General features: G+C 35.7%; 3 protein-coding genes across 3 annotated transcripts in view; 2 read left to right on the top strand and 1 right to left on the bottom strand.

Annotated features, from left to right (window-relative positions):
- The window catches only part of LOC135071719 (transcription initiation factor TFIID subunit 2), a 33,450-nt gene extending 29,218 nt beyond the window's left edge, over positions 1 to 4,232 (top strand). The window contains exons 18-19 of the mRNA XM_063965501.1: positions 509 to 637; positions 3,913 to 4,232. Coding sequence (XP_063821571.1) covers positions 509 to 637; positions 3,913 to 4,158 — 375 coding nt within the window. The 3' untranslated portion in view covers positions 4,159 to 4,232. The remainder of the gene's footprint in view (positions 1 to 508; positions 638 to 3,912) is intronic.
- LOC135071708 (uncharacterized) overlaps positions 1 to 17,502 on the bottom strand; it is a 31,297-nt gene extending 13,795 nt beyond the window's left edge. The window contains exon 1 of the mRNA XM_063965490.1: positions 16,120 to 17,502. Within this exon, the coding sequence (XP_063821560.1) occupies positions 16,120 to 17,283 (1,164 nt within the window). The 5' untranslated portion in view covers positions 17,284 to 17,502. The remainder of the gene's footprint in view (positions 1 to 16,119) is intronic.
- LOC135071711 (kynurenine 3-monooxygenase) lies at positions 6,533 to 25,928 on the top strand. Its single transcript, XM_063965493.1, has 11 exons — positions 6,533 to 6,786; positions 12,230 to 12,299; positions 13,339 to 13,532; positions 14,532 to 14,580; positions 14,919 to 15,006; positions 15,139 to 15,310; positions 17,510 to 17,761; positions 17,849 to 18,079; positions 18,293 to 18,454; positions 18,824 to 18,892; positions 25,796 to 25,928. The coding sequence occupies exons 1-10, from the start codon at positions 6,721 to 6,723 to the stop codon at positions 18,881 to 18,883; spliced, it is 1,344 nt and encodes a 447-aa protein (XP_063821563.1). The 5' UTR covers positions 6,533 to 6,720; the 3' UTR covers positions 18,884 to 18,892; positions 25,796 to 25,928.
- The last annotated feature ends 580 nt before the right edge of the window (positions 25,929 to 26,508 follow it).

The following is a 26,508-nucleotide window of genomic DNA, read 5'->3' as shown; positions in this document are numbered from 1 at the left end:
AACTTTCCATTATATCGGCACCAACTGACCCAATATATTTTTATTGTTATTAAAATTATACTCTATATCATAACAGCCGTTTTTCAGCTTACAGGCCTCTTACTCTTATCAATAGGCGACATAAATTATGTGTGTGAGATTTAATTAAATATTTGAACCAATAATATAATTAGTCGTCCACATTGCATCATTCGCAATGTTTCCGTCTAGTTTCATCATCTTCAATCTCTACAAAGTAATAAATGCAAATCAAAAGCATTTGATGACGATTTTATGTGAAAATAATTCTAATAATGCCTTATCAATAAAATGTAGTGATAATGTTTATTTTTAGCAGCGTAGAACGTCCACCCACGAGGTGGTCCGACGACCTCATAAAGGTAGCAGGAAGGCGCTGGATGCAGGCTGCTACCAAGCGCTCATTATGAAACTTAATTGGGGGAAGCCTACGTTCAGCAATGGACGTCCTATGGCTGATATGATGATGAATGTTTATTTTTTCTCTCAGGATGAAACAAAACGCGAGTTTTCGGACAACGCGGTGCCGTTGCCTGGTATACCCGGTACTTCAGGCCCCATCGGGTTCGAGCCGGGAATGTTCCGACATGACATTAAAGACGACATGGGCGCTCCCAAGGTAAGTCCTTTTGGGACTACGGGACTTATCCCACCACTTTCCAACTCTGTATAGCCGCGATTTACAGTTTTCCCACCTCTCGTTCCCACTGCTTTAGTGGAAACATTCACGACGCGAATGTAAATTGCTTTATGGTATTATTGTCAAACTTTCTGCATTTTTGTTATAGTTTTGTATTATTCTGTGAAATAAATAAATAAAAATAAAAATAAAACTTTTGTATAGCCAGGATCTATAGTTTGGCCTCCAAAGAAACCCAACTAGTGAAGGTTGAGAGGTCCCAGGGATAGCTAACGGTCTTGGAATCCCCAACGAATTTAATCAGAAGAACTTTTTATCTTTAGGGACTAGCCTTAATAGGCGTCTGCGCGCCCAGATCGCGATTCTGTGTTTCAGGAAGTCGTAAAATAGACGATCAATTGGAACTTTATGCTGCCACAAAATATTTATTCTAAACTTGGATAAGACCCTGCTCACTGTTAAGAACTAAGAAAATTCCTGCTATGTTAAAAAATTGTTGCGTGCCGCGTGAAAAAACGAGCTACTTATATTACTTACTAAACCAGGAACCGTCACTAATTATGTTATCTTAGAATGAACCAATAAATAAAAATACTTTTGTTTTTTTAAATAGTACGTCACTCCGTATCAGTAAGTCAAATCAGCTATAAAACAGTGTATTTGATATTAAAATTCTAGACAAAACATTATAAACTGTAGGTAACAAGTTTATATCCGTAAAATACAGAGTGTAGTTGAGTAGTAGAGGATAGTTAAAATATGTTTTGACATTCAATAATTTTAAAAATCGTGACAAAAAAAGGAGAATCGTAGGAAATCTTCTCTTTTTTCCTCACGACGTTTTCAATAAAGTATCCATAACTTAGTACATTGCACAGTGTTTTAGAAACCCTCAAAATCGGACATGATTAAGTTAATGCCATGAGTCGATAGCTTCTTATGTTTCAATTACAAGAGTGAAACTCACGTGTGCTCATTTTACTTGGTTTTTGAGAAAAAAATTGTGAAAGTTGGCCGTTTTTAAAATTCCTAAAAATGAAAAAAAAATTTTTTTAATAATTAAGAGGGTTTGTAAACTTGTGATAAAGCTGATTCGATTGATCATTAAAAGACGCATGTATTGTACTTTATTTCATTTCTACAAGTCAAGTAGTTCTAGAGATTTTAATTATTTTTCATTATTTAGACTTTATTTTTTTTCTTCCATCCTAAACGGAATCCGCAATTTTATTTCATACTGAACAATACTTTGGTATAGCCTCTATGTAGAAATATTTTTATCTTCTGTGGATCGTGTCTTGTACCAGAGATGTATGAATTTTTATTATTTTTATTTTCGCCTATACAATTTTTTATAGCAATGTTTCATCTACGCATTGAAATATAATCTGACGTTAACTATACTCCGATGAAGGGTTGTGTGTGGCACGGGAAGGGGTCCACACTCGTAGAGCGATTGCTAAAACCCATTTAGCAAATTAAATTGAAAAGAATACCTTTCTCTAAAGCAGTACTTTCATTTTACTTCAACCTTGCCAACACAAACACCAAGACACCGAAGATACTGGAGATACCGAACACAGTACAGAGGATGAAAAGTCCATAATAATACGAACGACACAATGTATTTGGCACGGGAGACACGTATTTTTGACGACGAAGTCCCCTTGTAATTATTCTTTAAAACGCCCTATCATATTCCAATGCGTCGATGAAACATTGCTATAAAAAATTGTATAGGCGAAAATAAAAAAAAAGAAATTCATATACATATCTCTGGTACAAGACACGATCCACAAAAGATAAAAATATTTCTACATAGAGGCTATACCAAAGTATTGTTCAGTATGAAATAAAATTGCGGATTCCATTTAGGATGGAAGAAAAAAAATAAAGTCTAAATAATGAAAAATAATTAAAATCTCTGGAACTACTTGACTTGTAGAAATGAAATAAAGTACAATACATGCGTCTTTTAATGATCAATCGAATCAGCTTTATCACAAGTTTACAAACCCTCTTAATTATTAAAAAAAATTTTTTTTCATTTTTAAGAATTTTAAAAACGGCCAACTTTCACAATTTTTTTCTCAAAAACCAAGTAAAATGAGCACACGTGAGTTTCACTCTTGTAATTGAAACATAAGACGCTATCGACTCATGGCATTAACTTAATCATGTCCGATTTTGAGGGTTTCTAAAACACTGTGCATTGAGAAGATAATAAAAAGAGTTCGTATTTTATTCCGCAAAAACGATATTATGTTCAGGACCGTGATCAAAAATTTTCCAAACTGTCAGTTACACCCTGTATACATACTATTTCACAACTTTTGAAACAATCAGATAATGCTTTGATTGTATACATTAATTAACTTTGTTATTATAATCGGTTCACGATCCAGTTCTCGAACTAGTTTCCATTTTATTTACATAAAAGATATTGGCGTGGTTATATTCTCATTCTTTTTTATGATAATGGATGAAACCATTAAATACTTTTTACTATTGTTTTTAATTATCACGTTTATCTACACGTGGAGCTTAGCGCGTGCTTAAAACGTGTGTTAAGCGTTTGACTACTGAATTGATTTTAGTTTTTAAAACACACAATTTACACAATAAATCTATTGTTGCGGCAATACTGTGACAAATATAAAAAAAAGTTATTTATGATTTATAAATGTAATGCTTGTGTTACTAGTGATACTTAGCTTAACTTAGATCAGCAATCGGACATCGAAACCTTTGGCCTTTTTGTGACTTCAATACAAAAAAAAATACATAATTCGCATTCCTACTCGCGAACACGGCGTCTTTTAACGCACAAAAAAGCACGGTTTACGATACGAAAAAAAAACAGATTAATATTGATTAAAATAGCTTACCGTACCTATTATGACTACATACGATGTCAGAGTGTTTGACATGATATGTCATTGAACCTGATCTAGCTGTAAAGGAAGGGTCCATTTATTTTATTAATTCCGGTTTCGTAATGTATTTCCAAAAACTTTTATTTTTTATTTATTTATACTTCCTCGACTCGACCTCTTCAACTCTGGACAAATCTTCGGTCGTTAGTCTCTAGGCCTTCGGTACTCTTACAACAAAATAACAACTAAACTTGAATTAATATAAACTTAAGGTTTAAATTTAAGTTATGGTTTTAACGCGATACGCTGCTAGGTAATAATTAATTCAATTCTGCAACGCGAAAGTTTCAAATTAATTAACAACTAAACTTGTTCCAGGCCAAGAAGAAGAAGAAAGACAAAAAGAAGCACAAACATAAGCATAAACACAAGCACAGCAGCAAAGACAAGTCGTCCAAAGACAAGGAGCACAAAGACAAGGATCGGCCGATGTTGCCCCGCCCTCCTTCCAGCACAGAACACCTCAAGATCAAAGAGGAGACGAGGGAGACTCTTAGTTCATTCAGCTCCAGCCAGAGTCCTTCAGAAGATATCTCGACTATGCCAAGCAATATGAGCTTCTAAACTCCACTCAGACTGTATAAATTAGATCGTAAGCAAAGTTATCAAAGTTCTTAATTAAATCTTAATGTAACAAACTACGTCTTTGATTTCATTCTAATTAATATTCATTTAAGACTAGCTTTCCGCCCGCTGATTCGCCCGCGTGGAATTTCGTTTGTTAAATTTTCCTGAATTTTCTTTGCTATAAACGTTACGGAGCCCGAGACCTTTCCAACAAATGCAAAACCGTGGAAATCGGTTCGTGCGTTCTGGAGTTATAGCGTCAGGAAGGAAAACCCGACTTATTTTTATATGTATAGTAGATAATAGACTATCGAACGTCGAACTTGTTATGAAATAATGTAATTATAAGTACTTGTTTATTTCGTAACACATATTTTTTAAATAAAACAAGAGTATCGATTTAGGAAGTCTACTTAGTAGACGGTATTGGAAATTGATACCGTATTTGTGAGTACAGTCACAAACTAAAGAGTAAACTATACTTTCTAAAATTTTGCCTGGATCTAATGTTATTAATTGGCCAGCAAACGTAGCCACGAATGCAAGTACTATATTACATATTTTGTAATTATTTTGTACGTTACTGCACATAGACGGCCCTACCTGAAGTGTTCAGCAATAAATTGACGTCCCTAAACTTTATTTTACAAAAAGTTGTGATTATTGTTAGATGATGTCAACTAACCTATTGATAGTGAGGTGACTATATTCGTTGCTTATAATAATATGTATAATGGGATCAGAAATTATTCAAGACTCTACCCTACTTTCTAATCTCATAGCTTTTTACCTTGACTGTACTTGACACGACCGTAACCCGACACTGCGGCTTTGGCTCAAATGGCGAGTAGAGATCGAATTACTATTGTCCCGAATAATCGATACGTTAATAGTATATCTGCGACCTATGATAATGTTGCGTCCGTGAAGATGACAGTTATCTAAATAGGCAGAGGTCTAAACAACTGACTTATGATCTTAAATTGTTTATTATAAGTATTGTTGATGAGAATTTAAGTTTTTATCGATTTTCTAGGTGTCCGAGTTCACTTACAAAAATATTCTACAGTGTAAAGCTTGATTATGATAATCATGGTTTGTACAAGTTCTGTTTATTTATTTATTTAAACTTTATGCCAAAATAAATTTGTACATAAGGCGAACTTAATGCGCTAAAGCATTCTCGAGCAGTTTACCTTTGGGTTGAGCAGAAAAGAAATTTGCGGTACTTGAAGTGCAGGAAAGAAAAACAAAAACACTGTTTAGGTGGAGCCAGATAAATTATAAAAGGTAATTTTGAATATTTGGTATAATTTATCAAATTATAATTTGATGGACTTTTACGACACCTCCACAGTTAAATTGTCTTTGATGATTATTTTTAATTTATGAGTTGACTTGCTCCATTTATTTTATAGACCGGTTTAGTCTATTTTTTTTACTGTGCCTATAATAAAGGTACATTTATGTTATTTATAATAAATGGGTATAATTTATCAAATTATAATTTACATTTTTGATTAAAATTACCTAAATAGGCAAAAAAAATCTATAAACCGGTGTATAAAATAAATGTTCCAAGTCCGTAGTATTACTTATGTATGAACAATCGTAAAAAATAATTTAGCCGTGGAAAGAAATATCGTAAATAACTACCAAATGATAAATCGGTAAATTATATCAACTATCTTATATTGCCCATTATTATACAATATTACGCAACTAATTGAGCACACGCCGACCAGACGTGTTTGGGTTTTGACTATTTGATAATAACGATAAAATTATGGACAGGTAGCTATAGGTAATATAACTGTGTTAGGAGATATATTTTTTTAACTAAGTATTTATTGATCTGACTCATTTTCCAATATTAGAAAACAAAACAAACAAGCTTCATTCTTTATTTAAAAAATAAAAAAGAAAAAAACATTAAAATATAGCAATATGTTTAGTTACGTGACTATTCACACTTCTCGTTTCCACCGCTGCAACTCCTGTGTAGCCAGGATCTACAGCTTGACCGTCAATAAAAACCCAACCAGTGAAGGTCAAGTTTGTCCCGGAGGAAATTTAAACTGTCATTGGACCCCCAACAAAATAAAAATATGTTTAGTTAGATTAATCGAGGTTCTTAATACTAAAACGTCAAAAGCTCTAATCTGATCTGATATTTGAAATCAAATGTTTTAAATTGACCCGTAAAAAACCATTGATAAAGGAAATGACGTATTAAAGAACTTAAGTACACAAATGTTTCCGCCCTTATCATTCGCAAAAAATAAGTAAATTATAAAGTATGTTTTCCTAACGAACTCGCTCGTAGGTATAGATCAAGTTACCTACTTAACATCGCTCGTAGTACGCTCTCGTAGCTCGTAGTACACCATTCAGTTTTATTTGAGAGGAAGCCCAGCTAGGCGGTCGTGGACGAATATAGTCCGAATATAGTGACGATTTTTTTTAAGAAAAAATATTGACCATTTTTTTTAAATTTAAAATATTTAAAAAGTTTTTAGAGAATACAAACTTTTCAGTTAAAATAAATTAGTTCAGAAAATGACGACTCTACAGAATGGACACTCGAAGAAGCCATTGAACGTCGCCATCGTTGGAGGTGGATTGGTAAGTTATGTTTTTTTAATTAATTGTAACAAAGCCGAATATTATATTTTAATTTGTGGTACTCTGTAATACTGGGTGGTTCTCACTGGCGAGGCACTGGGACGGTAATGCGGTTACGGGTTGTTGCAAATTTATGAAAACTGCCCAGCTGCCTCGCGATTTTCGCAGTACGAACGGCCTCAGAGGGACATTAGACTTAAAAAAATTGAAACGTCCAAATTAAACTTACCATAATAATAGCTATTTCTTTTTTAGGGTTCCGTAGTCCTGACAAGGAACCCTTATAGTTTCGATATGTCCGTTTGTCTGTCTGTCTGTCTGTCCGAGGTTTTGCTTGGAAACTATTGGCACTACTAGAGAGCTGTAATTTTGTGGAGGTATATATATCACGCCGACAAAACGGTAAAATAAAATTTTGAAAAAAAAAAAAAAAAAATTGGGGTATCTCCCCTACATGTAAAGTGGGGATGATATTTTTTTCATCTTTTACCCCATCGAGTCGAGTATCGTTGGATAGGTCTTTTAAAATGGCTTAGGGGTTTCGAAGACTATTTTTCTATTTAGGGATCTGTTTGCAAATTATATTATTAAAGTTTAAAGTGCCAATTTTTGTTCGAGTAGGGCGTCCCCCACCCTCTAAAAATTAAACTGTTAGCTTGAAAAATCTGGAAAAATTCGTAATAATACTGCTTTTCATGAACTTTCAAGGAAAACTATAGCGGTTAACATACATCAGTTAGTTTAAGAGTAATAGGCATTTAACTCATGTATTATAACATTTCTTAACTAGTAAAAATTCCTTAGAAGAAAATATTAAAAGTGACTTTGATGAAGTAATTGCTTGCTTCTGAAATATATTGTATTAACGACGGACAACTACGGAACCCTACACTGCGCGTGGCACGACACGCACTTGGCCAATTTTTTATAAGTCTGCGGACTGTCGTTCATGATGCCTGCATTGTTCACGACCACGTCTAGGCCTCCTTGCGAGTCCACCACCAATTTTTACATGCTGAAGAGCTGGTCCTCATCCGTGACGTCAGTACATTTGTAGAGTTTAGCCTTGTTAGCGCCATATTTGGAATTCAACTCGTCTTGCAACTCAACATCGTTGACATATAGGATGGCTACGTGCTAAACTGCGTATTTCAAAAATATATTTTTTTTTAAATCTAGGTGTCCTTTTGATTATGTTCATTACACCGGTCAACAAAAATATTTTTTTTTTGCGCACGGATTTTACTTATTATATTCTAACTATACTATAAGCAAAGGATGATGGGCACAAATGTATGGAAAGTGGTACCCGCTCCAATAGCCATAACCAATATATATATTTTAAAAGGCCTTTAGATGTAGGAAAATGTCTGCTATGGGGCCAGTTCTAATTCACGTTTTGAAAGCAGTAATTCCACTAAGTATTATAATGAAAGTATAACACAATCATCCATGTATACGAGTATGTATTATGACTACAATCTATTAATATAACTAAAAGAAGCATTGAAAAGGAAAGGATTATACCTACGATGAACTACCCAAGCTATTAGCCCTTTATTCGCTTTCATCATCATCATCATGATCATTTTAGCCATAGGACGTCCAGTTGAACATAGGCCTCCCCCAATGATTTCCACAATGGCCGCTTGGTGGCGGCCTGCATCCAGCGCCTTCCCGCTACCTTTTTGAGGTCGTCGGTCCATCTTGTGGGTGGACTTATTGGGTCTTGTGGGTTCATTCGCTTTAGCAACCCATCATAAAACCCTTAAGAAGTAATAAAACTTTAACCCCTTTATTAATAAAAGTTACACCCTAGTTGAACTCTGGCTTAAATTGTCATTTGGTATGGAAATGTCATTTTAATCCAAGGTTCTTCCTAGGTGTAACTTTTTATTAATGGGGGTAGTACTTCTTTAAATAAAAATATTTATTTCACAATTATCCCCATCAATAATTATAGAGTTAAGGAAGGATGCTGGAGCAGTAAACCCTTCCTGCCTCGCATAACCTAAGTACCATACGATGGACACGTATGATACTTCTTCTTCTTCTTCCTCGGTCCCTCACTGATGAGGATCGCGACCACAGATAGTGTTCCTCCACAGACTGCGGTCATAAGCTGTGTGGACCGCACGATGCAAACTCCCGCCCACCGTCTTCCTCACCGCATCCGACCATCTCGTCGGTGCCCTGCCCCGAGCGCGTCCCCCTTCATACTGTATGATACTTAGGTTACACAAAAAGTATCTTTATCTTCGAACGCAACCAGATCTGAGGCTGGTGGCCATAGTAAATGTTGTTCGTCTTGGTAAGACCTTTCAAATGACACTACAAACATAACTATTGGAGCCGGGTACCATTCTGCAAAAAAGTATGAATATCTTCGTACACAACCAGATCTGAGGCTGGTGGTCATAGTAAAAGTTGTTCATCTTGGTAAGACCTTTCAAACGATACTAGACTCATATCTATTGGAGCCGGGTACCATTTTGCCCATTGTCCTTTATATAAAAAAGTGCAATTACAAATCGAAAATATTTGCTTTTTAAGAAGTTATAGCGATTATAATTTTCCATCTTCATAGTAGAATGTCTTTATATGCACGTCAAATTCTCATTGGGATACATTTATAAATAATTATGGGGGCTTATTCGCAAGAACAAGGGGCACGCTTCCATAAAAATATAGTGGGATTTGAGAGGCGATGTTACCTAGGCTAGTATACTGAAAGCATGATAGGGTTAGGTTTTTATGGGAAAGTAGAACATTTCATCTATACCTACTTATAATAAATCTGTAGAGAGGTCAATTCTGTACATGAAATATGTTTTCAAAATAACTATCAGGGAACGGGAATTAGCGGGAAAATCCTTTTGTATGAAACATCTAAACCGCTTAAGTTAGACGCTTGAAATTTGGCATGCAGGTATCTTAGTAAACTTAAAGCTTAGTTACAACAGGATATTGCAAAATTCCCACGGAGTTAGCGGGAAAAAACATTTGTATGAAAAAATCTAAACCGCGTAAGATAGATAGATGAAGGGGGTAAAACGGGATCCACGCGTACGAAGTCGCGGGCGGCCGCTAGTTTTAAATAAATATTTGGACTCTATTTTAAAACTTTTCATGTGAGAATGAATCTTAAATGGCTGTTTGGTATATTTTAATAATTAGAAAAAAAGGAAAAAAGGAAGAAAAAAATATATTTGGCAACAAATTAAATCATCTCTACGTCCATGTTTCATACATTCATTGATATGAATTTTTCAATTTTTTACACATAAAAGCAAATTCAGAACAATTTTTTGTTGTTATTCTTATTTCTAGGTATTAAAGCAATAAAAATAAGCTATGCATAACCCGTGCGCAAAAATACTGTAGACAGTTTTATCAGTTACGTGATTATGTAGTGGTAAAATAGGTATACTTAGAAAAACTTTATCTGCGCACGAAACCACCTTAGGTATTTAGGTACTTAATATAAAAATTTTATGTTTCACGATTGTACAACTTAGGTACCTAGTCTTCTTTAGGTTTTCGTGATATTGTATGAGCCAATTAATAAAAAAATAATAATTGGTACATATTATTTTTTTAGATAATCTACGCATACCTACTTATCACTATCTGCAGATTGTAAAATCACGTTCCAGAAAAACCAAATCTCGTGATCCGCTATCGTGTTATAGATGGGTAAAAACCCATTCCACCCGATTTCGTTAAAACTGGATGATTTGGGAAAACCCGGTTTTTCCCATTATCACCTCTAGTGGGTGAAAATAAAAATTACATTTTTTAATAGTGAGAAGTTGTATTCGTTGCTAAGGGGGCGTTCTAGTGTTGGGGGGAGTAAAACGTTACGATGCATTACAGGGGGGAAGGGGGTTCGATTCCAAGTACATTGTAGTCAGTGTTGTTATTTGTTGTAACTTTATACCGTAATGTCCACAAAGAGGGAGATTTACCCACCCCCCCCCTTTTACCTCCTGGTATGAAGTCTCCTGCACCTCCCCAACATGCAAACCCCCTAATTTTGCAACCATCCCCAAACTGCGACTCCAAGTCCCCCCTCACCATGTCCTTGCCATAATCACAAATTAATTGTGTTGCTACTAAATTTCTTCTAAATCGGTTCAGCGGTTCTTGAAATAACACCATTTTATAGGTTCCCACCTAGGCAGAGCGGAGCGGAGCACTGAGAGAGAAGTGACGAGCCGTCAAATTTTTGTTCCGCCTTAGTGGAAACCAGGGATGTTATGGATATCCGTAACCGTAACCGAAACTGGTATAATAATATTCCTACATCCGTAACCGTATCCATAACCGAAACTACATACGCCCATTTATTGTCCTGAAGCAGTGGTAGGGTTAATACTGGGACGTGTAAAAGTGCTTTTTTAAAGCCTAAGTACTTACAGAAATAAATGAGTTTTATTGAGTTTTTTATATCCATAACATCCCTAGTGGAAACCATATAATTGGCATAGTTTTCAGTCTACACACGACTATGGGAAACTGCGTCGGCTATGCGAGCTAAACGAAACTAACTTAGCTTAGCTCTTGGTCTGCAAGTTCTGCAACCGGCTTAAAGGTTCAGCCAAACCAAAGCGATCACACGCGATCAACTTTAAATGATTGTAGGGGGCCATCCATAAAGTACGTCACACGAATTTCATGATTTTTTTACCCCTCCCCCGTCCTTGTCACAGGTGGTCACATTTCTAAGACCCCCCCCTCCCTAGTGTGACGTCACATGTTTTGCAATTTCACATCGAAAAATTATTAAATTAACAAAAAAATAGCAACAAATAGAAACAATAAAATCACGCGCGAGGTACGGTGCGTTTGGCGGCATTATAGACCAGTAGAATTAGATTTTAAATCTGAAATAATTCCTACAAAAGAGTTTATTGATTTAATGGCTTCATTGGTTGCCCATTAAGACTCTCCTAGGTTTTCGACTTCGACGGAGTTGTGCTTAAGTGGTGGGGGTATTTTTAGTTTAATTTATATTTCAAATTACGCGATTAGTACCTCTAGATATATTAGATTTTGAATTGTGATGTCACGAAACTTAGGACCCCTCCCACCCCTTGTCACACCATGTCACACTTTGTCGACCCCCTCCCCCCCTCTTTACGTGTGACGTACTTTATGGATGACCCCTGAGACTTGAGAAAAAGTTATAATAAAAGAAATCAATTTAAAAAAATGGTTCAGTAGAAAGAACGCTAATTTTTATCTTGAATTTGGAACAATAATATTTCTTTTTTTGTTTGAGTTTTTAATAAATAATTAAAAACACAACAGTGATGTACTTTATCGTCTAAAAGTATTAGATAAGTAAAATAGGTACTAAAAATAATATAGCGTAGAAAGATTAGTTACTATACTATGCGTTTGTTTTAATTCTGATTTAATTTTTTGTTATTGATTTTAGGTAGGTTCGTTAGAAGCCTTGTATCTAGCCAAAAGGGGACACCATGTCACAGTCTACGAGTATCGTGAAGGTGAGCGAGTTATTTATAGAATACTAGTTTTATTTAGTGATAAAATTAGATTCTCATTTACATAAGTTCATAGCACCCACTTCTGGTATGATTGACACTTTGACCAACGGAAAAAAGCACGTCCGGGTTCATTTTGTGATATTGAGCTATATTTCTCAAATAACCTACGGACCTCTAAAATTTTATGTTTAGATAAAATATAACTTACTCTTCTTCTCTTCTTCATTGCTACACTCTTGGCAGAGTGGTCGTGGTCGTCACACCTGGTTTGGTGGCAAGCTTCACAATCCGTCGCCATTCCTCCCGCATTGCAGCCTTTCTTGGACACTCGTGGAGTGGACCATTGATCGTTATACTGGTTATACTCACTAGTGAAAGTACTCATTATTGTAGATAAAAAATCCAGTAGGTCTTAATGTACGTAGAGATGATAGTAGTAGTAGTAGTAGAGTATGCTCTAGTCACGTCCACATTTTTGGACGCTTCTTTAAAATTCTGGAAAAAAGATTAGAATCATTCCAATTTTAGTGATGTTTAGGTACTCATGTTTACTTTAAAAAAATGTACCTACTTACTTTTGTGATCTTGAAACTTAAGTAATTGGAAGTCAGACATTAATCAGATGTCGAACAATAGGCTTTATTGGATTGATTGGAATCTATTAATGTAGATTGAGTACCCAATTGCCCATACTGTTGCTTTGATCAATTCCGTTGTTTTTCGCACAGTCGCTTAATCTGCTGTTCATTTATTTAAATTGGTAAATAAGAAGACCTTCAACTTATCACCATTCCTAAAAATAATTCTCTTTGTCAAATTTTTGGCAATGGTTTAAAAGAATAAATTGATTGATTAGACGACGATGTACCTATATCAAGAGCCCCTCAGTTTCACCTTAGGTTTCGCAGGGCCACTTTGTAAAGCCACTAACAACTCTTAATATATTAGCATAATAGCTTACCTTGAGGGTTCTACTATAAACACAGATAACATGCTACTATAAATTATTTGTATTGCACAAAAAACCTGTGATTTTCAGATATAAGAAAAACTCCTCAAATAAGAGGCAGATCGATCAATCTGGCTCTCTCTATCCGAGGCAGGAGGGCTCTGAAGGATGTAGGCCTTGAAGAACACATGATCAAGGAACATGGGATACCCATGGCGGCTAGGATGATCCACCGGCTTGATGGCTCTACCTACAGCATACCTTACGATGCTAGGACCAATCAGGTGAGTTAACACATTCGTTCGTTTCAGCCAAATGACGCCCACTGCTGGACAAAGGCCTGGCATCCCTACGATGCTAGAACGAATCGTTCGTTTCAGCCACATGTCTTCCACCTGGACAAAGGCAACGACCGGTCCTACGCTGCTCGCATATCCTACCATGCTTGAATTAACCAGGTGATAGGTAACCAATTCACTGTTCATACAATATGGAAAATACGCCGGTAACTAAGTACTTAGGTATCTGTTATACGAGTACCTACCATAGTTTCATAAAGTATTTGTTTTTCATATTGAGGCGAGTTTGTGGTGCCTAAATGTATCCCAACTAATATTATAAATGCGAAAGTAACTCTGTCTGTCTGTCTGTCTGTTACGCTTTCCCGCTTAAACCTCGCAACCGATTTTGATGAAATTTGGCATAGAGATAGTTTGAGTCCCGGGAAAGAACATAGGATAGTTTTTATCCCGGTTTTTGAAACAGGGACGCGCGCGATAAAGTTTTTCTGTGACAGACAAAATTCCACGCGGGCGAAGCCGCGGGCGGAAAGCTAGTTTGTTATATAACATTTGTGTACCTATCTAAATATTTGTGAACATGTTTTCACATAGGTACCTATACTATTTAATATTGACTGTCGTAATTGCTAAATAATACAAAATACGTATTAAATTAGTGGTTTATTTATATGTGATATACAAGTACTATGCTTACATTTATTATTTGTTTATCTCTAACGCTACTTTATAAGTATGTTTCTTTGATATTTAGTTGAGGTTTTACATTTTATTATTTCATAGACACTCTTTGATCGTACACTTTTTTGTTGCGAAAAAATATGTTAGTACCTACGCAAAGTGAAATAATGTTCACAGAAGGCCTCAGAAGGGTAATGTAAAATGTTTGAAAACTCTATCCCGTAATGAAAGAAACGTAGATCATTTATTAATAGGATCATATCTCATTTTATATGCTAAATATTCCTAAATTATATTTTACAGTGCATCTACTCAGTGGGACGTAACTATCTGAACAGTTTACTACTAAAAGGTACGTTAACATTTAAAAAACTTGATATATGACTATGATTTAACTTAGTTTTTGTAATCTAGTGCTATTTAGTATTCCAATGTTACCCTAGTTCCCTACTTACCTTATCTCTAGGGTCGAACTTAAGACCGTCCTTTATCAATTATCCTTAGCATATTAATAAATAAGATCTATAAAACAGAGTTGATTAATAATAATTATGATTTCCTTTGCACTTTACGAAGGGCACTTATTTTATGTCAATGTTTTCTGCCTTATTTGTAAGGTTACAAAGCAACTTCATTAAACGTAATCAAGTTACGGTCACTATGTTACTAACTATTTAAATAATTTTACAGAATCAGAGAATTATCAAAACGTCGAAAGGAACTTCAATCATAAACTAATCGAAGCAAACCTTAAAAAGGGTTCTCTGACTTTGCTCAAGTAAGTTACAAATATTTTTTCTTACAAATACATTATAACAATTTAAAAAATTACAGAATTGAAATGTCTCAATGATAGAGCAAAAACAAAACCCTATCGAAACTTTTAAGCTAATTGAGTCATACATTTCAGTACTTCAACTAAAGAAGAGGTTAGCATAAACGCAGACTTAGTCATCGGAGCTGATGGTGCCTTCTCAGCAGTCCGCAAAGCGATGATGAAGCAGCCACTCTTCGATTACAGTCAGAAATATATAGAGCACGGATATTTGGAGCTTTGCATACCAGCTGACGAAAATGGTGGCGTAAGTATAATAATATAAGCACAAAATGGCTAATGTGCCCATCTCAAATTTTTCTTTCCCATGATTTGATTTTGTGTATGACCACGGTAACGTATTGGCTTATTTGGTTCTTTAAAGTTTTTTGATTCCTTGGGAATATTTCTTCTAGTTCTAAAATGATTGTGTCTCTTCAAGCATAGCTCTATGCAAAAACAAATCCCCGAAGCGACATAACCTATGATCAACACAAGGAAATGATTCTCAAAATCCGCTATCCTAAACTTTTTAAAGGTTTTGGGTATTTTCAAAACAGCAGCTTGTGTCTTGAATTCTATAGTGTTTTTATGATACTGCAACATACCACTTTCAAATATATGCTGAGCCACTATTTGGAATTTCCTTGTCATAGGGTAACCTCTAGGAAGGTACATCGTGATTATCGTATCTGCAGAGAAACGCCAGAAATCGAGTTCCCTGTTCCCTTCATCATCAATATATTTGTCTTCGTCCATTTCGTATCTGTATGTCATTTCAATGGAATATAAATCTTCTCTAGTTCTGATTATATCTAGTGGCGAATCATCATTACATTTAGGTAATGGATAATTTTGTGGCAAGTCATGCTGGAAAGCATATTTGTAGTAAGTACGAATCTCATCGCTGATACATGGTTGTAACGGACTTAGGGAATGCAAATCTTCGGGTGTGAGATAATCTATTGAATTTTTTACTTGAGCAGTTACCAAACTGTACAAGGCAGTTGTGTAAAAATTGCTTACAAAAAATGTAAACCAAATCCAGCATGTCAGAATTAACCTTAACCGTTTAACCTTTAATAAATGTTCATTGGTGTTTCCCAAATAGAAAAATCCCCAAAGCTTCAGTAACAAACCTGAAAGGCTATGATACAATTTTGGCGTCAATCTGAGGACAATAGTGGATATTATTGAGATCACTATAAAGCACAGGATTACCAGTATCCATGTTTCCGTGTCAAATTCTTCGTATAGTTTCTTCCAAACGGCATGTTCTGCATCAGGGGTATATACATCCAAAGTTGCGAAGTTATAGCCATATACACAGTCAAAAATATCATACCGATTTTTAATCAAGATGAATCCACCCGCTACAATGTCTGCTTCATTATTCTGTAAGAATTTTAATAATCCTGTTGCTGTACGATTTGGTAAAACAATCCCTAAAGCTATGGTAGTTGGTTTGAATTCTAAAGTCATGCCTGTAACTTCCGCTATAGTTTTTAATAGATATTGTTCCAAACCAATGTGTTTCTCATCTTTGATAATGATGTTAGGAGCGTCTTCTCGTATCAAAACTTTAGCATTACAATTTCTTAACCGGTTTTTAGGTTTTTCGGGGAAATATTTTTCTACACTTTCATAATCATTGCAATTTGTTACTAAAATGGCATCGTTAAACTTCCTTCCACAACATCCGTCTTCGAAAGGGTGATATGTAAATATTTTTGCATTATCATGATCATTGTCCGCTTTGGTTATCAGAATCACGTCGTGTGTATTGTATTTTAAGAATGTATTGAAAACTTCATTAATTTCATAGATTGTTAAATTATTTATATGAACAATAATTTTCGCTCTTGGGTCCCAAAATGAATCGTAAGTTATCTGCGACATTCCAAATTGCAACTGCCGTAGATTTTCAGTTACCATGACGTAAATATCTGTATCTATCATCAAGTTGATATTGCTGAATGACCTTACTGCAATGCTGTAGTATTCTAAGTTGTTAATCATTTCTATGAGGTAGTCAACGTCATCATGGGAATGCACGAACGATACAACAGCTGAATGTAGCAATAGTTTATATTCCATGATGTTCGAAATACATTTTGCTGCTGTAGCGTTATTTTCAATTTCTTCAGTTATAGCCGAAAAGTATCCAGCATCGGAAAAACTCTCACATGAATGGAAAAACAGAGCAAGATAGAAAACAACCATTTCTTTTACCTTCTTCATAGTCGAGCTCACTGAAACCACGAGTATTACCGTGCTGAAACTGTAAACAAATACGTATTTTTTAAGTTTTAACTAAAAAATTGAAATGGGTCATAAGGGCAATTTAACGTGATTTACATTTAGTGGTGATTTACTACCATTTAATATCCTGGAGGTGACAGTAATGGTTGTGAATTTCTTTTTTAAATTATGGTAGGGCGGTGTGAAACGGGTGGATGATTGATAGTTTCAGATGGCAGCCAATTATTTGCACATTTGGCCGAGGGGCACGTTTATGATGATCGCCCTGCCCAACCAAGACTGCTCGTGGACCGTGACGTTGTTCATGCCCTTCGAAAAATTTAAGGATTTGGATACAGAAGAAAAATTGTTAGCTTTCTTCGAGAAATACTTCCCTGATTCGATACCATTGATCGGTAGAAAAAGGTTGATTGAAGATTTCTTTGGTGGATCACCGTCGCCTTTGGTTGCAATCAAGGTAATTTCATATGACTACTTAGGTATATGACTTTGAAATGGTAGTTTGGATGAGACCTTTGACTTATCTGATGTATTGTTTTTTCAGTGCCGTCCATACAATGTCGATGATAAAGCGCTCATCATTGGAGACGCCGCTCACGCAGTCGTGCCTTTCTATGGTCAAGGCATGAATGCCGGTTTTGAGGACTGCACTATCCTAGATCAGCTCTTCCAGAAGTATAACGATAATTTGGCTGATATCTTGAGCGAGTTTTCAGTTACAAGATGGCCGGATACTTATGCAATCAGCGACTTAGCTATGTATAATTACATAGAGGTAAGTTAAAAAAAATAGCTACTGTTACTTTACCTACAGTAATGTTTTTTGTAAGCTCTATCTTCGTAAAAGACAGTCATGTAGTTAAAATCTAGAGTGTCTGGTCAACATGTATCTATTTATACACAGCTTGTGTTTTTAGTTGTTTATGTTTACTAATTATTTTTTGTTATTGTTTATCACTGTTGTTAATAACCTATTATTTTGTTACAGATGCGAGACCTAGTCACAAGGCCTTCGTATCGTCTCCGAAAGGCATTTGATGACCTGATGTTTTGGATGTTCCCAAATCTCTGGGTACCCCTCTACAATTCAGTAACCTTTTCCACGATGCCTTACAGCCAGTGCGTTGAAAACCGTCGGTGGCAGAATAAGGTAATGTTTTTAGTACCTAGTAGCATTTGCAGCAATTTATTTTATAGTTCAATTGAAACCTATCTTTTTGTATTCCCAGTGGTTCATGTAGGTATGCTAATTATATTAAACTAGCTTTTGCCCGCGGCTTCACCCGCGTGATATTTAGTTTGTCACAGATCGTCATAAATTATAGCCTATATGTTATTCTGGGTTATAAATAATAATACTGTGAAGTTTCATCAAAATCCGTTCAGTAGTTTTTGCGTGCAAGAGTAACAAACATCCAGACATCCAGAAATTCATACAAAATTTCGCATTAATATAATATTAGTAGGATTCAATACTGCAAGATTATGTTCTAACGTAATTTTTTTCCTTTTGTTTCAGATTCTTTTCTCTCTAATCGTGTTAATGGTATTTATTATGATTTTCTATGCATTCAAGTAAGGAACGTAGGTAGTTACATCTGCCAACTCTTCAATGCTGCATGATCAGCAACCTATATTCTAGGAATTGTTTTGAAGAGTTAACAGAATCATTTGTAGACTAAACATCCCGCTGGCCTGCGAGCCGCGAAAGTTCCCTCAGAACATTTAGTCTTAAGCCGCATCTCTAGACGAATAAACGTCTCTTTAAATAAAAATTGTATTTTTTAAAAGACACTCCGGGCAGGCCACAACTTGACTGGCGCAGCCGGTAGGATTTCCGCGACGCGAAAACACTTAACTTCAGTGCGCGCCGGGCACTTTCTTGTTGCCTTAAACGGAAATCCACCGAACAAACAAATTTGTCAACTTGGAAAAGCCTCTACGACCGCACCTGGAGATTATTCGTCGGCAGACTCAACTTCGAGTGATGGGCAGTTTGTGAGTAGACCAAAATCGCTATTCCTTTCTATCCTGTCATATTCGATCCTAGATAAGTGTCTGAATCTAAAATTGCGTATTTTTCAAACATCAAAAGTAAGTAATTTTATTTTCTTTGTTAGTTTAAGTTTATGTGAAAATTTTGTGTGAAAACCCGTATTTGTGAAAGAGCGATCCTAATCACTTATATAGGTAATAAAATAAAAGTATTAATTTATGAAAAGGAAATCCCGATCATAAAGTGAAAAAAATAAATTGAAGTTAAAAAGAAATAAATTGAAGTTAAAATAAATTAATTAAAGTAAAACATATAATTAATTTCCAATTGTGTTTATTAAGTGTTAAGTTTAGTTTAATAGTTTGTAACATTGTACATATTAGTTACTTAGAATTTAATCGCGTTCCTGTTTATAGAAGTGATACAAAAATCGATCACATCCATTGACACCAACGCGAATAAATAAACAAACCATGGACCGCATCGTTCAGATACCGCGTGAAATGAGTTCTGTCATCCCCGTCTTCAACGGCGATGAAAAATTACTCAACTTGTTTATTCAAAAGTGCGAATATGTAATCAGAACATGTAGAGTAGATGGAAACCCGGACCAAGACCTATACGTATACCACGTAATTACATCAAGACTAACCGGAAAAGCAGCAACGCTCATTAGCGAGCGCCAAGATATTTCAACATGGACAGAGTTAAAGCTAGCACTTGAACAGCACTTCGGTGACCCGCGATCCGAAGAATGCATAGCCATAGAACTAGAAACGTTGAAAATTACCAATAGCGAATCATACCTAGATTTCTGTAACAGAATCCAGCACGTAAAAAGTACTTTAATTGCAAAAGTTAACTTAATAGCAGATGAAAATTTGAAACGAAGTAAAGCAATAATTTACGACAACTTAGCTATGAATGTCTTTTTATACAATTTGCCCGAGGACCTTCTTAGGATAGTCCGTCTAAAAGGTTGCAGCTCATTAAAGAGTGCCCTCAGTATTGTGCTGGAGGAAGTAAATTTCCTTCACCAATATAACTCACGAAACAAAATGCTCAAATCAAATTTATTCCAACCAAGACCACAACCAATGGTCAACAACCCGTTTACGCCCAATCCAAACACTATGGGATTAAAACAGTTCTTTAATCCACAACCACAATTTAAATTTGGCCTACAACCAAATAACAATACGCAACAACAATTTAAATTTGGAATTACCCCTAGCAAACAGCATAAAATACCACCACAGCAAAATCAACCGCAGTTCGGTTACAAACCCCAACAAAACCAACAGTTCGGATACCGACCACAAGTGAACCAACAATTCGGATACCGACCCCAACTAAACAACCAACAATTCGGATACCGACCCCAACTAAATAACCAACAATTCGGATACCGACCGCAACTCAACCAGCAGCAATTCGGTTACCGACCCCAACTAAACCAACCTCAGCAATTTGGCTATAGACCACAGCTTAATAACCAGCAATTCGGATATAAACCCCCTACACATCAGCCCACTGATGTAACCATGCGTACATTACCCCAGAGACCTCAAGGCTTCAAGCTTAACGAGCTTTATTACCTAGATGAACCCGAAATTTCCGAATACCAGGAATACCCTGAGTATTTCCCTCAAGACCAATATGATCTTGAGCAACCAAATTATTCCGAATACCCAGAAACTTGCGATGATCAAGAATACGAGCATCCAGCCATAGAACAAAATGAACCAATAAACGAATGTGAAAATTTTCCAATACCAGCCTCGTTACAGGACAAAACGTAATACATTTAAATTCAGAAATAAAGCACATTTTAACTTTGCCTTACATTAAAATACCAGAAATCGACGCACGCCTGATGATTGACACTGGTAGTGCACGATCATTTATTAGTCCGCGTAAAGCAGACGAATTTTTCGCCTGTCATAAACAGTACGAGCCCTTTCAAGTGATCAGCACACATGCTTCAAGTAAACACGACCAAGTCATAGTAGTTCCCCTTTTTCCGACTTTTAACAGTCCAATCTTACACAAATTTTACGTATACGACGTTGATGGTCGATACGACGGTCTCATTGGCACAGACCTTCTTCTGCAATTAAATGCAAAAATCGATATGAAAGATCAAATATTATACACTGATACCGCAAACATACCTATAGTATGTAATCCAAATAACGTTATTAATTTGGCCCCGCGTTGTGAACAACATGTACAACTTCCGACCAACGTTGAAACCAACCAAATCCTTACAGAAAATATTTCCAAAAAACAATTAGACCAATTAAATCACGTAAATAAATCAGACCTAAATTACACCAACGTACTAAATTATCCATTACCCCGTACTACAACCGAATTAAAAAACTTTCTTGGACTTATTGGTTATTACCGCCGATTTATCAAAGACTTCGCAAAAGTCACCCAACCAATGACAGCACGCTTGAAAAAGAAAAGTTTAATGCCAACTAATGATCCAAATTACATTAATGCATTCGAGAAATGTAAAAAATTGCTCGTCAATGCACCCATCCTTCAATATCCAGATCCCGATAAACCTTATGTACTGACTACAGACGCTTCAGAGTTTGCGCTAGGAGCCGTTCTATCACAAGGCCCTATAGGCAGTGACAAACCTGTCGCTTATGCAAGCCGTACTCTCAATGATGCAGAAACCCGTTACAGTGTTACTGAAAAAGAACTTCTTGCCGTAGTTTGGGCAGTTAAACATTTCCGTCCTTACTTATATGGTAAGAAATTCACAATAGTAACTGATCATAAACCTCTTGCTTGGTTAAACAGCCTTAAAGAAACAAATAGTAGACTCACCCGATGGCGCTTACGTCTTTCCGAATATACATTCGAGATTATCCACAAAAGCGGAAAACTTAATAAAAACGCCGATGCACTATCGCGAATCCGCACAAATGCACTAGGTGATAAGGATGACCGCTCTACCAAAGCCAACGTGGACAAAGACGAAGACCGTAATAAATACATAGCACAGCTTACAAAAGAAATAGAAAGATTAGCATCAGAACAAAAGAAATTAGAACAGCCAATGTCAATTTCGGACAGCGAATCGGAAAAACCCGTAGTAATTTCCGATACCGACTCAGATAGGACTCTACCCATACATTCTAGATCCTCTTATCCCGTACCAAGTCCATCCAGTTCAACATTAACAGCATCCAGTAAAACTGGAACCGAAACCGTTCATTCTGGACGTGATACCGAATCTCAAGGCATTCCAATATTGCAGGAAGCCATTGACACCAAACCCAATCAGATCTTGATTTATCACTGGCAATTAGGTGAATTATCAGTAAAAAACCTTTCACGAGAAAAACAAAAAATATTAGAAGTTCATTTACCTCTCAATAGACCAGATTTAGTAAAACAGTTTCTTAAAGAATACATCAGGAATAACGTAAAATATTTTATTTACTTTGAAAACGAACAACACCGTAGAGAATTTACCGAAGCGATCATATTTCTGTTTAAAAAGGAACTCGTACAGTTCTATGAATGCACTAAAAGAGTTGTGTTCGTAGAAGACGAAAATGAGCAAAAAGAAATTATAGAAAAATATCATTCTGGTAAAACATGTCATAGAGGAATACGCGAAACTCTATCACACATCAAGCGAACATTCTTCTGGCATAACATGGAACAGACTATTGCTACCATTATAAATTCCTGCGAAGCCTGTAGACAAAACAAGTACGACCGTAAACCCATAAAGCCAAAACTTCAGTTGACAGCAACTCAATCCAAACCCTTCGAAGAAGTTTTCATGGACCTCTTTTCCATAGAGGGTCGCTATTACCTGACGTTGATAGATGCATTTAGTAAAGTTGGACAAGCCTTCGAGCTGCCAAACCGCTCTACACCGGAAGTAGTGCGAGCTCTCATCAAGTACTTTTCATTTTACGGAATCCCGGTCAAGATCAGCTCCGACCCTGGTTCTGAGTTTAACAACGCTCTATTAAAAGAAATGCTCTCCTTATACAAAATTGATCTTCACATTGGTACACCCAATAATCCAAATTCCATGGGACTCATAGAGAGATTCCATTCCACCATCATAGAGATTTACAGGTTAGCCAAATACGAACAGAAGTACACAGATGCTTCTTCCATAATGACATATGCTATTATGGCATATAATAACTCAATTCACTCTACAACAGAAATGACTCCGTTTGAAGTTTTATTTGGACACACCGATTCCAAGTACGCGTTCGACCTAAACTTTGAAAAACAGTACATGCAACAGTTAGTTAAAGAACATGCTAAACGAACTAAAGTATTATACCAGCACATAGTAGAGCAAGCAATAAAGAGAAAGCAAAACATAATTGAAAAGCGTGGAGGAGAAACAGATTTCCCTATTAAACCTGGAGACACAGTATTCGCTAAAAACGTTAACAAAAGAATAAGCAAAGATAAACCGCGTTACCAAAAAGCAACAGTAACAGATGAGGCAGTTAGAAATGTCTTACCTGTAACCATTAGGGACCGAACAACCAAAGTACCGATTAAAAATGTTAAACGCCCTCCGCATGCACGTCGGCGCCCTCTTGGCGGCGATCCTGACGACCCAACTCCAAGCACTTCAGCTGCAAGACCTGAATAAAAACCCAGGTATCCTGCCCCTGAAAAATGGATTAGCCAAAATTACCAAATACCAATGGGTTATAGCCAAAGTATTAGATTTAGAACCCACAAAAGAAGATTTAAAAATTAACATTGATAAACTTTCCCAATTAAACAAATTAATCCACAGTAAATTTAGTGAACATTTTCTTTTTAATTTCGTAGAAATAGGTAAACAAGTAGATTATATGAAAAACTTAACCATAAGTAAACTGAGCCAAATTTCCCCGAATGTCAGAACTAAACGTGGCGTTATTAATCCCCTTGGTTCATTAATTAAAGTAATTACAGGAAATCTGGACAATGATGACGCAATTAAATATGATAGTTTGATTAAAAATATTCAAAAGAAACAAAATTCCGCTAACGACCGATTAACTTTAATAACGGAAACTGTTCAAGTCTTGGCTAACTCTACATTTCAATTAAATGATAGATTGAAACAATTAAATAAGGAAATTTCAGAATTAAGCAGTAATTTAAGTTCAAGCATTAAGAAAGAACATTTTGAAGTACAAATTATCAATACTTACAATTTATTTTATCATAACTTTCAAACGATTTACGCTAAATTAAGTGAAATCGAAACAAGTTTCGCATTAAGTAGATTAGGGATATTACATCAATCAATTATAGAATCCAGTAAGCTATTAAAATTATTGAAAAGCATTCATTCTACAGAAAAATTAGTTTATAAACCTAAGATAGAGAACTTAGTTAAAATAGAGCAAACAATTAGTATTAAAGCATTTTCCAAGGAAAATCAAATTACTTACCTACTGGAAATACCAATTATAGACGGCGACACTTATATCTATTACAAACTGATTCCCTTACCTGTATTATCCCATGAATCCACCGTCGTCATTTTACCCAAATATCCCTACCTATTAGTGAAAGGGTTGAAGATCAAACTGCTCGACCAGCCCTGCGAAGAACTTGAAGAATCCAGCTTCCTCTGCAATCATCACGAGATGCTGCAGTATGTACGTGACCCGTGCATCACCGACCTGATGACGTACGTAGAGAACGTGACGTCATGTCAGCGTATACCTGTAGAAATTGAAGACACCAAAGTTCAGCCGTTACAACCAAACAGATGGATCCTGTTCAGCAAGAATGAAGAAGTACTTACCAGAACCTGCACCAGCGAGATATTCCGGCAGAAAGTTAAAGGAACCTTCATACTTACCCTGGATGATCCCTGCGAAGTAAAAATCCTGGAAATAACCCTGAAAATGCATCAAATGAACACAGATAACATCAGCTACGAGAAATTACCATTAGTAAACTTACCTGCTCTACATCCAAGAAACGGAACACGAAAGCCGGTAGACCTTCAGGGAGTGGACCTCACGGACTTGAAGCTTCTAACGGTAGCCCTCAAGAAAAGTGATAACAGTGAAAATGAAAGTGAAAAGGCCTTTATTGAAGTGCATAGTGTTAGTGTCTGGACTCTAGTAATTTACCTTATAATCATTGGAATTGTAATTTACTTCATAATTAAATATCGTGTAAAGATTACTAAAACATGTAATCGAAGTTCTCCAGCTCTTCAAGCCGAGAACTTCGAACTTAAGGAGGGAGGAGTTACATCTGCCAACTCTTCAATGCTGCATGATCAGCAACCTATATTCTAGGAATTGTTTTGAAGAGTTAACAGAATCATTTGTAGACTAAACATCCCGCTGGCCTGCGAGCCGCGAAAGTTCCCTCAGAACATTTAGTCTTAAGCCGCATCTCTAGACGAATAAACGTCTCTTTAAATAAAAATTGTATTTTTTAAAAGACACTCCGGGCAGGCCACAACTTGACTAGGTACACTACTATTTTAAATTATAGTATTATTCGTTTTGTCGTCTTCGTCTTTTACTAAATATTGCATTGTATTTTAAATTTCTTATAAGGGGCAGTGATCTGATTGATTGTGATTTAACACTTATCTAAGTACATTATACAGTGTGAGTCACGTTAAAGTGTACATATGAAAATAGATGAAACTAGACCTATTTTTATCGACAAAAAAGAGGGCAAAAAATTTTTGAGATTTTTTTTAAATTTTTTATAGAATTTTTTTTCTTCCAATTACTTATTGTAAAGAAAACGTAATAACTTTTAAACTAAGCGGTATATCCTGTTAAAATAAAAACAGTAATAATGCTAAATAACAGGCAATACTAAAAAAATACATAAAATACACAAAAAAGGCCAACAAATAATAAAAAATGATACTTTTTGAAAGAAATCTGCTTAAAAATTCGTGTTTTTTTTGTTATTTGACAAATTTCTCCAAAAAATGCCCCTATAACTGGTGGTTTTTATTACTTTGTATTATTCTCTATCGTATTACCTTCGTAAAACCAAAAATCGCATGTCTCTATCCCTATCACAACATTTGCTATGATCGTTTGAACAAAGGCCTGCCACAACATTATTCTCCGCTACAGGTAGAGACAATTTTAATTTTTAACTAAAATGCTTATTTTACTTCGAAATCTTTTGTTTTTATTTGAAATCTAACTTGTCTTTAT

Source organism: Ostrinia nubilalis, chromosome 5 (genome assembly GCF_963855985.1).
Source record: "Ostrinia nubilalis chromosome 5, ilOstNubi1.1, whole genome shotgun sequence".
In the NCBI taxonomy this organism is placed as follows: Eukaryota; Metazoa; Arthropoda; class Insecta; order Lepidoptera; family Crambidae; genus Ostrinia; species Ostrinia nubilalis.
The sequence above is the reverse complement of the archived record's forward strand: the minus strand, read 5'-3'. Positions and strand labels throughout refer to the sequence as shown.

What these genes read in the sequence shown, in the direction of transcription:
- LOC135071711 (XM_063965493.1), top strand. Translation starts at nt 6,721, where the DNA reads ATGACGACTCTACAGAATGGACACTCGAAGAAGCCATTGAACGTCGCC. An exon ending in CCATCGTTGGAGGTGGATTG is followed by an intron (nt 6,787 to 12,229) that starts GTAAGTTATGTT and finishes TATTGATTTTAG; the next exon opens with GTAGGTTCGTTAGAAGCCTT. An exon ending in GAACAGTTTACTACTAAAAG is followed by an intron (nt 14,581 to 14,918) that starts GTACGTTAACAT and finishes ATAATTTTACAG; the next exon opens with AATCAGAGAATTATCAAAAC.